This window comes from Lingula anatina, chromosome 4, assembly GCF_051362555.1.
Source record: "Lingula anatina isolate TDL-2025a chromosome 4, LinAna3.0, whole genome shotgun sequence".
Lineage (NCBI taxonomy): Eukaryota > Metazoa > Brachiopoda > Lingulata > Lingulida > Lingulidae > Lingula > Lingula anatina.
Window position 1 is genome coordinate 22,107,857 of NC_141770.1, and position 16,646 is coordinate 22,124,502.

General features: G+C 39.2%; 1 protein-coding gene across 1 annotated transcript in view; it reads left to right on the forward strand.

Annotated features, from left to right (window-relative positions):
- LOC147762577 (uncharacterized) overlaps nucleotides 1-16,646 on the forward strand; it is a 119,936-nt gene that overhangs the window by 37,963 nt on the left and 65,327 nt on the right. Inside the window, exons 4-5 of the mRNA XM_087011479.1 lie at nucleotides 2,880-3,062; nucleotides 16,220-16,398. Coding sequence (XP_086867605.1) covers nucleotides 2,880-3,062; nucleotides 16,220-16,398 — 362 coding nt within the window. The remainder of the gene's footprint in view (nucleotides 1-2,879; nucleotides 3,063-16,219; nucleotides 16,399-16,646) is intronic.

Here is a 16,646-nt window from a genome sequence, read left to right on the forward strand (position 1 = left end):
TCACTCATGTTCACAAGCCTGTTCCACAATCTTATAAGTTGCAACCATCCTTTATACTTAGTATTCATCGTTTTATCTCTTGCGCTAAGTCGTTAATATATGAGGCAATCAAGTCTTACACCTTATTCAGTATTGAACCAATTAGATTGCATGTCTCCTACCTTGACACAAGCTTATGTAAATGCATATATGTTTCTCATATAGCCCAATATACTTTACCATCTATACCAGATCTCAATTATTTGCACATTAAATAATCTCTGTCGATGCAATCAAATGCTTTATGAAAGCAAAAAGGTTGATAATGCAATATTTAGTTTATTTCTTATGATGGAATCCAAGGCAAATATGTGATCTTGACAAGACCTATCCCTGTGAAAACCATTCTGCTCATCTACTAGAATATTTCTGTTGTCAAAAAAAATGAACTTAATCTATCATTTAAAAGACTCGTATACATTTTTGCTGGACAACATAATTAACTAATTCGTCTATATAATTGAGAGGAATTATATGATCCAGTTTATTATTCTTGGGTATAGGGTGAATAATTGCCTCCCGCCATACTGTGGGGAGATCCAAGCAAAACTAAAATAATTTATGCATAACTTTAGTAGCATTGTTACATTTGTAAACTACTTTGGGCAGCATGTCTATTCCAGTGCTTTTACTTTTTTCATTTCGGCTATTACACGAAATATTTCACTAATATCAATATTTCTATTCTATATCCCATTAATTTCATACAGAGAATCTATCATGTATTCCTCTTTCAAACTATAACTATTTTGTATTTCAGCCTTATATTTGTCTTTCCTAGGGTCATTATGTCCATAGTTATCGTACAGTATTTGGAAATCGTCCCTACATGTATTAATTACAGAATCTCTATCAGCGGTAACTTTTCCATCAACATAAACTTCTAATGGAATGCTTTTGTTTTTACGAGGACCTAAGCTGTTCACTTGTTGCCAAAATTTCTTAGGGTCTCTAACCTGCAATTCTTCAATGCTGGTACACCTATCTAATCTGTCTTTTCTTTCAAAGAACCTAAGTTTTCTTTCTAACACATGCTGTGTCTCGCAAAACAGTTTTAAAAAGCCCTTGTCTCTCTTTATTTTTTGGCCCGTCGGACAGCTTTTTCTGTTCATTTCTAACCATACAGTGGTAGTAATAATTTTGTTTCCGCTGTACACCGATTTAACAACGTTTGAAATGTTTTAATCCCTATCCTGTGAATAGAAGGGGGTGGGCAAACAATGGAGAGCCGTATAAATCCCTTCAAAATTCCAACGCACAAACACAATAGCTTAGGTGGAATAACACAATAATTAAGACCAGGCCTACCCAACTACCAGACGCGGCACCTACGGATCCTGAATAAACCGGTATATCAGACCACACTACCCGTTTTCAAGGTGTGTGTCAGATCGCATTACGGATCGATCCGGAGTATCAGCCACTTCACCCATTTTGCCTGGCGCGCGATGTGATAGCGATGATCCTAAGCGGGGTTGGCAAGCGATACCCATTTGACAGGAAAGCCTACAAAATTTGTGATGGGGTATGATACTCCGTAATGCGATCTGACACACACCTTGAAAACGGGTAGTGTGGTCTGATATACCGGTTTATTCAGGATCCGTAGGTGCCGCGTCTGGTAGTTGGGTAGGCCTAAAGACGAGTGAACCCCATGGCGCCGGTTTCTATGGTCCAGCGCGAGCGCGAAAATCCGCTGTAACTAGATATAATTAACAGCAGAATACATCAGCCAGAGGGTCCCCATTGTTCGTTGCGGCGATAGGATTATAGCTTTAAGAGGCTAGAGCCCATGCTAACGCGTGCCACGCGTTGCGAACTGTCCTTTTGTTCACTAGTTTGGCACGCGCAGCTGATTATGGTTTTAGTGTTGCTAACAAACTGCTAGTTATATTTGTTATCAGTTATTTCATCCAATATGAATTTTTCTGCAGTCAAAAATTGAACTAAGTATTGTTTGTTTGATTAACATGCATGAGCGTCAGCATCAACCTGGCTCAAAAAATTCTTATTGCATTAATTTATGAATGTATAATTTATTTATAAACTTACTGCATTCAAGTATTTATAAAACATGAATAATAATAAATTAGTAATAAGGAAAGAATATATTACTTATACTATACTTATATTATAATATTGAAATTAAGTGAGGTGCATTGACAGAGGCGTAAGGACAATCCAACTCCAACGTGCAACAGGGGGAAGTCTGACTCTGTGATCACACAATATATGAAAGTACGGTCAATTAACCGTGTAAATCATCAGTTAAAGAGGAGGGGGTCTTTCTACAGCTCGCTGTCTATTGTTAAACGCGACTGTTATTATCTCTCGAACAAGCTTAAACCATGCCGAAGACTATCAGTACAATTAATGGTTCACTACACTCTTTGGCTACGGACCTGTAAACCAGTGAGCTAAATTACAAAGCCCGGCATATTTTTCATATCATATTCAACTTTCCCGATCATAGGATATTTGCCGATTTCATATGTGACTGATCTTTGAGGGAGGGGAGGGGGAGGGACCTTGGGATCAGTATCAGTCAGAAGTGCTGACTTCTTTTGTTTGCTGACCTTCTTGCTCTACAGTTTTTTTTTTTTTTTTTTTTTTTTTTTTTTTTTTTTTTTTTTTTTTTTTATGAACAGCAAGCTAGCTCTTCAGTAAACATAAGATGTCAAAGTCTAGTTATGTAGCTGAAGAAGACCTGTTTGGTCGGCTTTTGTGGTAAAAATTTGACTGGATGTTTAAAAAAGGGGAAAGTTTATGCTAATACATGGAATGTGGAAGGATTATTCATTACCATCACAATACAACCTTTGATGCAATTTTGTCATTAGGTAGTCAACACTGTCAAGAAGTCAATAATGTCCCACCCTGACACGGATAGCAACAGCCGAAAAGCTCATACACACCCTCACCATCTGGAAAGCTGTGATGAAAATCACAAGCCAGATGCAAGACACGAAAATAATAGAGAAAATGTACGGTCCAAGACAACCCATCTCTTGGACATCAACAAGGTGAGTGAATAAAGAAATATAATATTCGAAGGATACGGTATATGAAAAGTTAATTGTTTCAGCCATTACGTTGAAAATAAAAACTTTTCGGAGAAAGCGTATATATACAGCAGCATGTACAAATAACGTGATTATTCAGCAGTTACATGTAAATGGTGAAAAGAGAGAAATTGAAATATCAAGTTAAAGCATACGCGGGTAATATATACCCTAGATTCCGGTATTGCCAGCTCGATCTTGATTTCATATATAACCCATATCAACAATACCGGCTCTAGTGAACAGCGGCCATGTTACCCTTCCGTCAATCAAATAGAACTGCTCGGTATCAGGACAATTCCCCCCCGGACAATTCCCTCCCAGGACAATCAACCCCCCCCCCCCCCCGGACGCTTCCCCCCCGAATAATATATACATGTATTTATATTCAAATATAAAGTAAAGAGTACAAAGTTCAAATCTTTTTATCCATTTTCTGAATATTTCTTAGTGTGATGATGCAACTGGAGGATAAATAATATTAATTTCATTAAACAAATTACTTTAATGGAGAAGTACAGAACATTTTATTAAAAATCTGATCAAAGTATATCTCCAGGTAAAGGAGGGGTACACAGATGTTCTCACTCATCCAGGTAACCCTTTGATGAATTAACTGTTACTTTTAATTGCTTAATTACCCCCCTTGATTAAGTAAGTCTTGAATCAAGGTGCACCTCTAGATAGAGGTGGGGGTAAACAGATTTTCTCGCTTATCCAGGTATCGCTGACTATTTGTCACTTTTAATTGCTTGACCATTACCCACCACCCACCACACTAAAAATATTCATAAAATATCTGTTTACCTGTTCATCTGTTTACCCCACCTTTACCTGAAGGATAGGTGGTTATACTTTGTTTAGATATTTAATAAATCTTTCTGTACTTGAACTCAATGAAAAAGGAATTTGTTATAAAATAATTTGTTTCATGATGAAGCTGTATTTTCACACTAAAAATATCAATAAAAAGGAAGAAATGTTTTTAACTTTACACTTTCTACTTTATATTTGTATATAAATATATATTTCTTGGGGGGGAATCGTCCGTGGGGGGGGGGAGAATTGTCCTGGGGGTGGGGGAATTGTCCGGGGGGGAATAGTCCGGGGGGGGGGGGATTGTCCGGGGGGGAATTGTCCTAGAATCAACTGCTCCGCAGTGAATCTGCAGTTGAATGTCATCAGACCAAAATGAAACGTAAAACAGATTTAATTCTGCTTTTTTAAATTTTATTTGCTGTATTTAAGATGAAAAATGAAAAAAATAAATAATATTCTTCGAAAAGAAAAGATATATCCAATGTTTTTTTTTTTTTTTTTTTTTTGCTTATCAAAGAACATTTAGTCCTGAGATATACACGTGCACAATACACGTGCTTGCCGTGTGCCAAATTTGACAGCTACACTGTATGCCCGCTACCACTATAAGGGCTGCGCAATGGCTACACCAAAATCAGTTTTTAAAGCAGAATGTTGCTTGTATTGTGGCACTGACCTTTGACTGCATGATATTTTCAATTCAAACTTCTAAGTCCGCGTCAGGCACTAAAATGCTTATTGTCTCGTCTGCACGAGATAACTTCAGTGCAAGGCGGGAAAGGCAGCTCCAGGCGGCTAAACCTGTGACGTACGAGACTTATGACTTCCAAATATGGATCCAGGCGGAAACAGCTGTGACGTGTGACTTTCAAATATGGAAGCGCCCCATGCAAAATTTTGAAGAAGAACGCCCTCAGACAGTCGCTGTTCGTCAGAGCTAGTAAAAGCGACTCCATCATAAGGTATATTTAAGAAGCTAGCTTTTACGGTGCTCAGACACTCAGGGTAGTAATATATGACATTAGCTATCCCTTCCATGCATTTCTTGTTAAATATGAGAATTAAACCCACTACGCCCTTCTCCTCGAATCCCATCAAATATCTAAACAGGTTTATCGTCTAAACGAATGTTAAACATTTAATTATCTCAAAGAAATTGTGTAAGGGGGAATAGAAAGCGTGGAAATCTGAACAGCTAATTACGAAGGGAATGGGATTCGCCCTCAACCGCCCCTGACTTACACATTCGTTTTTTTCAAAGAGAGATTTTCATTTTCGCGGAAACGAGAAATGCGCATGACAGGAACAGCGAGCCACAGAGGTCATTGTAGTCATGTACAGTATGCACGTTCACGCGTTTATTCACTTTTAATGGGTGTTGACTCACTTTGTTCTTTCCATGCCCATTCTGTTTAAGGTTGATGGCAGTATATGGTAAAGCTGTCATGTCTGTACAGGGTTACCACTTAATATGGAATATTTTTTATCATTGTTATTTTTGAGTGCTCATTAATTATTTTTTGGCTTGACTCATTAAAAAAGTATGTCACTGAGTGATAATAACATCCAGTCTTCTGTTGTGAGATATTTTGGTCAATAATATTAAATCTGACATAAGGTGCTATTCAAAAGAAAGGAACACCCCCAGAAAACCATATCAACAGTTTGATGCCAGTATAAACTTTAAGATAAGATATTAAAAAAAATGATAGCCTCCGGACAGTGATATGTTACACAGTCAAAGAACTCACTACAGTAAATCATGAAAAGTCAGTAATTGCGGGTATGACCTCCAGCAGCCGCTTGCAGCGCCCTCATCCTACATGGCATATCCTGTGACACGTTTTTTAGAGTTTGGGTGGGGATATCATTCCACGCAGTGATATTTGCCTGTCGCAGTTCATCACTATTTACCGGCCGAGGACCATAGCTATTAATTCTGTGAGTTACTTCCGCCCACATATTTTCAATTGGGTTCATATCTGGAGAGTTTGCAGGCCAGGGCAGTTGCTGAACCCATTGGTTTTGAAGAAAAACAGTGATTCTGCGGCCTCGATGTGGGGTTGCGCAGTCGTCTTGGTACACAAAGTTGTTCCTGAAGATGAATCTTAGCAATCGAAGCATTGTTTGCTGTAGAATGTCTCTGTAGGAATCCTGGATGAGGTTGCCTCCTAGAAAAATCAACTGGTTCTGGGCACCGACATGAAATACTCCCCAAACAGAGACGTTACCATCCCCTGCTTGCACCCTAGGCAGTACACAATAATTGTTTTATGCCCCTCGTACACGTCGGTGGATACGGATTCGACGATCAACCCTAAAAAACCCATATCTGGCCTTATCACTGAAAACAACGTGATTCCAGTGTTTTGGCTGCAAACGCACGTGGTCCCCAGCCCTTTGCAGACGTCGCTGTATATGACCTGCTGTTAACAGTGGTTTCCCTACTGGTCTTCGTGCAAAATAACCGGCTTGCAGAAATCTCTTGTTCACGTGGGACCTTGAAACGGGCGTTTGAATGACATTCTGCCTCTCTTTTCTGAGGACACTGGTTGTTTTTGTACGTCCAGCACGGCGTCCACTAAGGAGAAGGCGATCCTGTCTTCTTGGTGTGATACGCGGACACCCTGGTCGAGGTATTGGAGTAGGTGCCACTACTGTAGCAGCATTTCTTTGGAGGACTTCACAAACGGTTCCTGATAAATGTTGAATTACCAGGCAATGGCTGTCCGTTTCTGGCCATTTTCTCTGAGAGCAAGAATCCCATAGTAAGCTGCGTTGCTTTGCTGTCGAACCATATCTTCACTAAGATACCTGTCAAGTTTCAGAGCGATCCCGTTGTTGCTTCTCTAAACACGCTCCAAAGATTGACCAAACCCATGCGTTTTTATACAAGGGCAGAAATTGCCGAAAAGGCCACCCCTCAAATTTCTGACCACAGAACATGCAACTGCATGCATCAATTGTTTCGAGAGTTGTGTGGTAATTAGGTAACACATCTGGCTACACATGGAGTGACACCTCAGCTTTGGATTTAAAGTAGTTAGAGAGAAATTAAATATTTTGTAGAAAATTTATTCGCCAAAAAATAATATTCCATATTAAGTGGTAACCCTGTATGTAGAATTTCTCTTGGTCAAATTTCTACATTAATTGAGTGCATTATGGAGTTTTCTGACTGATAAATGAGGTTACTTGTAGAAATATCTTGCCTACACACATTTGGTGATATTTTTACTACTTTATGTATATGATTATTCACATCTCATAAGTTGGTGTGTGAAAGGTACTTGGTATTTGCATTTTAGAACTGTAGATCTGTGTACCAGCAGGGTTTTATTGCAGTAATAGCTATTAATGCTTCTAAAAATAAGCTTCATGATTGATAATTAATTGGTTTGAAAAAAAATTAACCCAAATAAAATAAATCATTTTATAATTCACATAATCTGTTTTTATTATTTCTTCTTACTAAGCATTTAATCACATTATTTTTAAAAAGGGGGCGCCACTAATTGAGCAGCCCAGAATATTTTGTAGCTCTCGTTTTTGCTCTGTTTTTGCCAGTCAAATGTAATTTTACCCATCTACCTACAGACAGTAATGTTCATTAATGGTCCAGGACTTCTATGGATTACTTGGCTGTTGGTTTATGTTGCTACTACTGAAGAATTTCTGGTGACTTTTTCTCCAAGGATTGCTACAGATAATTCATCCACTGGGACTACCAGACAGAGCTATTCCACTATACCAGTACACTTGACAGCAAGTCTCAACAAATTGCAATTTGAATACCAGTACTGTGCCCCAGGACAAGCAATTATGTGCCTTGATGCTGCTGAGAGACCTGTTCCAATCATATCTTATACCCGGGATGATCTAACCAAATTAAAGCCTGAGGGTAGCAAACTATCTGATCAAGTATGGGCCACGATAACCTGTCATAGGATAAACAAAAACTGTAGGGGAAGCAGAGGAGGGGTGACTCACAGAAGAAGGATAAAATGTTGCTTGCTGAATTCAACACACAAAGAAAGGCAGGTTGATGCTGATAGTATGCGCTCTGGCCCAAACATTCATAACTTAAAACTTGTGACATATACAGTGACTGCACTTGTTCCATCTTTTAAACTTGCATTAATGAATTGTAGATCCGTGCGAAATAAAGGCGCAGCAATATGTGATTACATCCAGGAATATGACATTGACATCGTATCTATGGTCGAAACTTGGATTACTCCAGATCTAGAACAACATCTTCAAGCAGAAATAACTCCAACAGGCTATCAATGCCTACAGATACCACGACTAACTCAAGGGATAGGTACAAGGTTAAACAGCAGCCAAAGAGGAATGACTCAGTCACTTTCGAATACATCGAAGTCTTAGCCTCGGCCATATCTGAGACATTGCGCATAGTGACAATTTACAGAATAACCCCATCTAAGTCAAATAAGCTACGCAAATGTTCTTTCCTAGCTGAATTTGCAGATCTCCTAGAACTTCTAGCACCATACGCGCAAAACTACTTATCATCGGTGATTTTAACCTACACTGGGAGAATAAGAACGATTCAGAAACAAAACAATTTGCCTCATTAATTGAATCTTTTGGTTTGATTCAGCATGTATCTGCCCCAACCCATACGTATGGCCATACCATAGACCTCGTTCTGTCCGAAGAGAGTGACCAACTTGTAGCTTCTTGTGACGTAAGTCAATTGCTTTCCGACCATCACATTATAAACCCTGAACTTAGATGTGGCAGACCTCCTGCAAAAAAGGAAAGGGTATCATACCGGAAACTCAAAGACATTGATACAGTCCGGCTAAAAAAGGAGGTTTCATTCCAGCTGGAAGATAAATGTCTTCTGAATAAAGGCCCTGACGAGTGTGTGAGGCTCTGTGACAGTGCGTTAACAACGGCATTGGACAGTTTTGTACCTGTTCAAACTAAGTCACTTGTAAAAAGACGCTTAAAACCATGGATGAATGAAGACATTCCCATTGCTAAGAGGGCAAGAAGAAAGGCTGAAAACACCTGGCGTCGAAGCAAGTTGTCTGTGCATCATCAAATCTACAAACAAAAGTGTTATCATATTAATCAGCTAATTCGACAAGCAAAGGAAACCTATTATTCTGACATGATTCGTGAATGTAATGGTGACAGCAAGGCAATTTTTAACACTGTTAATACCATCCTAGGCAAGAATATGTGTGCTACACTACCTGCAGCAAGATCTCTGAAGGACTTGGCGAATAGCATGAGTAACTTTTTCACATCTAAAGTTAGTGACATCTATGCCAAACTCAATGATCTGGAAAAAAACATCACATCTCACCACCTCAAGGTTTCTCACAGAACCAAAATCACCTTTGCTAGTTTTTCCCAAGGCAACTTCTGATGAAGTGACAAAAATCATCAATAACTCAAAAAAGACAACATGTATCTTAGACCCAATACCAACACCATTGCTAATTCAGATCATGCCAGCTGTAATTGACCTAATCACCTACATTGTAAATACTTGTTTCATTAATGGAAATTTCCCGGATGTGCTGAAATCTGGAATTGTTCGACCTTTACTAAAACAAAACCAACCTTGATCCCGACCTTATGCTGAACTATAGACCTATATTAAATATTTCATTCCTTTCTAAGGTGATTGAAAGAGTAGTTGTTGTGAGATTGTACGACCACCTAAACAATAACAACCTTGTTGAGGAAATGCAATCTGCCTATAAGTCAAAACACAGCACAGAGTCAGCTCATCTGAGGATTAAAAATGATCTACTCATGGGCATTGACAACAACCCCAAATCTGATATGCTACTGTACTTATATTACTAGACCTTTCAGCCGGCTTCGATACCGTTGATCACAGTACATTATTAACTTTTCTTGAGGATTGTGTTGGTATCAGGGATAAAGCCATTGCGTTTCTTCGATCATACCTCATTGGGAGGTCACAGCAAATTTCAGTAAATGACATTCTTTCCGATCTTTCACAACTTGTTTTTGGGGTGCCTTAAGGCAGTGTCCTTGGGCCACTTTTGTTTTGCATTTATACCCTGCCACTCGGTGCCATTTTACGTCATCACAAACTTGGAAACCACACGTATGCTGATGATACTCAGATCTAAACCTGCTGTGACATACAAAATCCTAAACCATCTATGGATAAAATTACCAACTGTGTGGCTGATATTCGCGCCTGGCTTATCAACAACAAACTGAAAATAAACGACGGAAGAGTTTTATTAATCACGGAGCCACATAAGAAGCAACTTGCTCAAAATCTACAACTTGAATTACCAGTAGGCACCAGTGTTGTGAACCCATTACCACACGTGAAAAACCTGGGTGTCTACTTTGACTCCACTCTCTCCATGTACAAACAAATATCAAATATCACTCAATCATGTATTTTTAACATTAGAAACATCGGTGCTATTAGAAACTATCTGGATCAATCTTCTGCGGCAACAGTTATTCGTGCTATGATCACCTCTCGTTTAGACTATTGCAACTCTTTACTTTATGGCTGTACCGACGAACGAATAAAAAAAAACTGCAGCGAATTCAGAATATTTCAGCACGACTTTTAACCCGAACAGCCAGGGAGGAACATATCACACCCATTTTAAAGCAGTTACACTGGCTCCCAGTCACAGCACGCATTTTATTCAAAATTTTAACTTTTATGCATGCAATTTTTTACCAATCAGCACCCCCCTATTTACAAAAACTAGTTCAACGCTATGTTCCAAAACGCGCTTTAAGATCAGTCGATCAGCTTTTATAAACGCCTAGTAATTCCAGATTAAGAGCGTACGGTGATGTTGCTCTGCAGGTCTATGGGCCAATTGAGTGGAACAATCTCCCTATTTATTTAAAAACAATCGAGTCTGAGGACAATTTTAAAAAAGAATTAAAAACTTATATCTTCTAAAATGTTTTACAATTGACTTGACTGGCTGTTGTCTTTTACACTGTACAGTTTATTTTGGATATCTTATCAATTCAATTACATTTTAGTTCACATCTTTACTTCATATCTTATTATTTTAACTACCTTTTCATTTATTTTAGTCATCTGATTCTGTTCATTTTACCCATGTAAAGTCTACTGAACATTTTATATATGGATTTTAGACTATAAATAAATATTATTATTATTATTATTAATATGTATTATTATTAACAGATTAATCATAACAGCTCCCATCATTATACTGTTATTATGTAATAGTATTGAAAGGTTCCAAGTTTTTATAAAGAGATTGATGCTAACGAATAACAAATAAATATAAGCATCACAGCATATTTCCTTACTGAAATATATCAAACGTACCACTGGTATAATACTGGTAGAGATACGGGTAAAGATGACAGCACTGATAACTGGGTTTACAGCGCTATTAGTGTCAGATTGTTATCTGATAAAGTTTGCTAGGTCTGGCACTTGACAATCAAGTTGAAAATCGCAAAAACGCCGGTAGAAAATAGAGCATACCTGCCCAGCATTGATTTGTTCAGATTCTTGACTAAGGGGTGCGTTACTGGTGTCAAGGGCCAAGACTTCAACTTAGGGGTTTAGCATGTCACTCGACATTCCTCTCGAGTTCTGCCTAAATCTAATAAAGCCTCAGTTGCTTAACTTTCGCCAAATTTCCAATATCTACAGGTTGTGTCGTTTAATGCTTGGTGTCTCTTCTATGGCGGCAGTTAACTGGAGACACCTGTGCGGCCTGTCAACGCAGCAAGACCCAATTTTGCCAGTACCACAATTTCCATTGCTGTAAATATCAAATTGTGAATAGAATGAGGAATAACGACAGTTATTTAAAATGTTTGGAAGAACCTTTCCCCTTAGTCAAAGTAACCATATGGGCTGTGCTGCCCCACCTCCACAGGCGAGACCTTGTGGAGGAAGCGTGCGTAATCCAGGGTGCAACTGAAAATAACCTTGTCGCGCGACCCTATTGCTACCTACGTTACGGTGAAGCACCAGCTGCGTTCATAAAAATGCCGTTGAGAGCGTGCACAGAGCCCAAACTCTAGAGGTGGACGAAGCACAGAAATGTGCCAAATGTTGGCAAGAAGAAGAGTTAGTTGGACAGAGAATCAAAGAATCAAGCAGTTAAATGTTTTTACTCAGTTTAAGCCTCGGTCACAGCCAGATGCACGATTTTTAGGATCGTACGGCCCCTGCGAATTTTGTGTGCAGTGGAGGCCGTGGAGTTAGTAGAGGTAGAGGAAAGTTTGCAATGGAAAGGCGCAAGTCTGCCTTACGAGTCGCAGGGTCGACATGAGAAGCAGGGACGCTAATTGCAAGGTGCGATGTACTCATTTCTCGAGTTTGTCTTGCTACATTGCTACACGCACTCACTATGTTTGAAGAGAATACTATGCATGGTAAATAATTTCCATTTGCTTGACACTTGCCTCACACGCTTGTATTGACGTACTGACCGCGTACGTCATTTTTGCCTCCTGTACCCCTTCTTTCTTTTTCCTCCTTCCTTCTTTTTTGTTCTCTTAGCTCTTTTCCCTTGCCTAGGATACCGGCAGACACTCGTAGGCTGGTTCGAGTCCCAGCAGATCCTAGACGTAAATGTCCTTTTTACTCAGTTTAAGCCTCGGCGTATTAGAAGATGGATTGAGCAAATTTTGAATTTTTTGAAATGTTGAACACGAGGCACAAGCGACATTTTTTGTCGAGACACGAGCGTGCATCGTGAGCACGCATTTTATACTTCTGGCGTAGGGGCGACGCACTTCCGCCATGCTTTCGACTGTGATCGGAAAATATTACAAAAACACGATTTTCTGGAGTTTCAAAGCACCCAAACAAAATATTTTAACATGACAATGAGCAATGGTTCTATGTGATCGTCTAATCGATAACAGGTAAATTTCTCAGTTAAGCATTTTAGCTCTGTTAACCAGCCTGGCCATTAGTTCTAAACACGTTGTCATAAAAAAATGGAAAAAATGAATTACTTATAAGACTATCGTTATTTTGCAAGGTTAAGCAGCGATAAATGTGTTGATGTGCCGTAATGCGTATGTCACAGGAGACGAAGAGAATGGGGTGGTTAAACCACGTAAGTGAAGGATCATTACACATTAAACGTGCATCATGTGTCACTTTTACACGGATTCTGCTAATGAAAATGTATTACAGCGCAATATACTGATTTCTTCATAGAAATATATTTTCCACTTGAATACAAATCAAGATGAAGCACATTTTTTTTTCAAAATAAGTAAATCGCCGCAAGTCAGAAACGTCTATTTGTTTATAAGTCCTGGTCCCCGTTTCACAAAGAATCTTAAATCCGTAGTTGACTAGCTCGAGCTGAGTGACCTAGCTAGGTCGACTACGCTGCAGTCGACTAGGAGTGTTTCACAAAGAGTTTAACGTCTTAGCTTGGCGTGCTTAACGTAGTCGACGCGCACGTGAATCTCTTCAAGTAAAGAAGGTGTAAAATTTCTAAAGTTTCATAAGACATGACGTTTCATGGCCTCTTTCGGCCGAGAACGATCGTTTATCAACAATAAAGGTCAGTCAAAACATAGTTTGTTTTTGAACTTTATTGATCAGTTTAACTTCAATGCAACTTCAAAGCAACAGTAAAACAGTAGCTTGTCTTGGAACCCTGCTGTCGCACATCTAGCGGTCAAAAACATAAACAAACCCGCGATCAGCTGGGTAAAGGTGTATTTTAATTTTTTTTTATTTAAAAATTCAATAAACGCCAGTGCTATTCAAGGACATTAACACGATATCTTAAATTTTGGAGGCATATTAGAAACAAAATTGAAAAAGAATTTGAAAATTTTGAAAATTGCTGTACACGTTACATAGTCGATGTTCACGTAAAGACACACGTCGTGAGCACCCCTTTTATACACCAGGCGTGGGGGTGACGCACGTGCGACGCATTCCCGGGGTGCTCTCGACTTTGTTCGTTAGTTGTGAGGGCGTGCGCCTTACTCAACACTCAAAGGGCACTTGCTCCTGCATTGCTTGTGACGTGCGTCTTGCACAACGTGCGTCTCTCTTTCTAACTCCGTGCGAGGGGAGCAAGTTACGCTTGCGGCCTCGCTGTTCGCAGGCTATTCGTAAAAACTTTTGGACATGTCCAACATCCTCCGTACGTGCTTACGGGCTGTCTGCGAACTCGAAATTGCGTTAGAAGGCCTTGAGTGGGACGTGAGATTCTGCGCAAATTTTGGACGCAAACAGCCCGTTAGAGCCCGTACGGCCGATTGTGACCGAGGCTTATGCAGAGACGTTAAATTAGGTCATACGCCATTGGACAGGTTAGGTAATTTTAGAATGGTCTTCCATAAGCAATTTATGGAGATCCGGCTTACCCCGTTAAAAGGTATCTGTTGAGTCCCCTCAGAGAAGAAGAAGAATTCAACAGGAAAATGTCCTCTGTGCGGGAATGCGTCGAGTGGGAGTTCGGAAACTTATTGTGAAACTTTGCCTTTCTGGACTTTCGAAAGAAATAAAAAGTTCTGTTGTCTACTGTAGCCAAGCGGTACTTGGTAGGCGGTCTTCTGGTCAGCTGCCATACCTGTGTGTATGGCAATCAGATGAGTCGGAACTTTTAACTAGATCCTCCCACCTTGGAGGACTATTTAGCATGAACTGTACACGTGTACATTGTGCGTATGGAAAATTAAAGAGTAAAATGTAAAATTCATACCGCAAGCAAACATTTATTTAAATGAAATCTTGAATAAAAAACTAATGTTTAAACAAATATTCAGCCCATGTGTATCTGGTAGGCAGCAAGAGCCTAGTATGTCAATTCAGCTTTTCTTCTTAACCAAAGACGTAACCATCTCCATCATTTGTTTGTCTTTCTCAAATTGAGCTTCTCGCTCTTTCATTTCTTATTCAAAACGTTCTTTCTCGAAGGCCAACTTGTCTTTCAGGTAACTGACGTAATCTGCTGGTGAATCAGTACGGCACTTCTTAGTTGGCTGCATGTTTTCGCAATTTTTAGCAGAAAAAAATAAGCGGGTCACCAATCAATGCAGCGTCAGTTTTTGTTACTGATATAATAAATATTAATCGATATTTGCTATTAGAGACAATTTCATGTAAAGAAAGATGTGCTGTCCTTACTTTTATTTATTATTCATTTATTCAAATACACAAAACAGGACGCCATGTGACTTTCTAAACAAGGCTTCATAAAAATTGCATTAAAAGTCAAGGAGACGCAGCCTGCGTACGTGGCACACACTCACCTCTGACGAAGAGAATGCAACTCACGGCGAAAGCGGTTCCCTTTTGCGTCACTTTTGCTTCACACATGCCTCACATGTTCGTGATTACGTAGTGGCAGTGTTTGTCAATTTTGCCTCCTGTTCTCCACTTCTTTCTTCTTCCAGAATCCTCATCCTTCCTTTTCTGCTCTCTAATTTTCTTTCTCTTGCCTTTTGAAAGCATATTAAAAGCTGAATTGAGCAAACATTGAAATTCCTGAGAATTACTGTACACGTTGCACAATCGACGTTCATGGTCGAGACACGAGCGTGCGCTGTTAACTGTGAGGGCGTTCGCCGTACTCAACACCCAAAAGGCACTTGCTCTTTCATTGTTTGCGACGTGCGTCTTGGACCACGCACGTCTCACTTGCGAACTCCTTGTGAACTCTTTGCGAGGTGAGCAAGGTGCCAAGCTGTTCGCAGATTATTCGTAGAATCTTTTGGACATATGTCCAATATTCTCCGTGCGTGCTTACGGGCTGTCAGTGAACTCGAAATTTCGTAAGAAGGACTTGCGTGGGACTTGAGATGCTGCGGCAAATTTGGATGCGAACAGCCCGTAAGAGCCCGAACGGCTGGTTGTGACCGAGGCTTTATATGAAGTCTACGTTTTTGGAAAAAAAGAATGCCTTTTACCTAGGCATGCCTTTGCAACTAAAATATTCCGTATTATATGTCAAGTCTGTACTTTTTGATAAGAGGGGGAAGATAAACAGCCTCTGATCATTGTCTGTTAATTCATATTTTTTTCATTTGATAGGCGTTAAGTATGATTTCTTGTGCGCTTTCTCATATTTGCTACATGTGAAAGGAGGAAAAAATGTATCTCGATATATGCTTAACAGAATATGCTGGTTCTGTTTTAAGTGTTGGGGGGAATCTACTAATCGACAGTAGATGGTCACTTATTATTAGTTTTTTTCCATGAGCTTGTACAGGCATAATTTTTTACATTGTACTTCATTTACAGTTTTTTTTTTTCTTTTCTTTTCTTATTTATTCAGGGAGAAGAAGAAGGAGAAAAGTTTAAAAGACAGAGTGCTTATGTACAAACAAAAGTGGACAGGAAACAAAAATACTGTGGAAAGTGTTCTGAAATAAATAAGCATCTAACAGCACAGATATGTCGGAAAAATGAGGAAATAAAAAGGCTGAACAAATCCTTGGAAGAAGCTAAACTCAGGTATGATAGTCGTGCAATGTACTGTCGCTGTAGACAATTTTTTCACTCATTCTCCACATTCTCTGTAAGTCCAATTAACAGTTTTTCAATTAAAAACAAGTTAGCGGAATAATTGTTTGACCATGTACAACTTTACTAACATCAGTCTAAAGAAACTTAAAAAAAAATAATAATTACTACATTTATCTGTTCACATAAAACACGTAAACGGACTAAATTTTAAACCTTCGATACTTTCACTTACACTG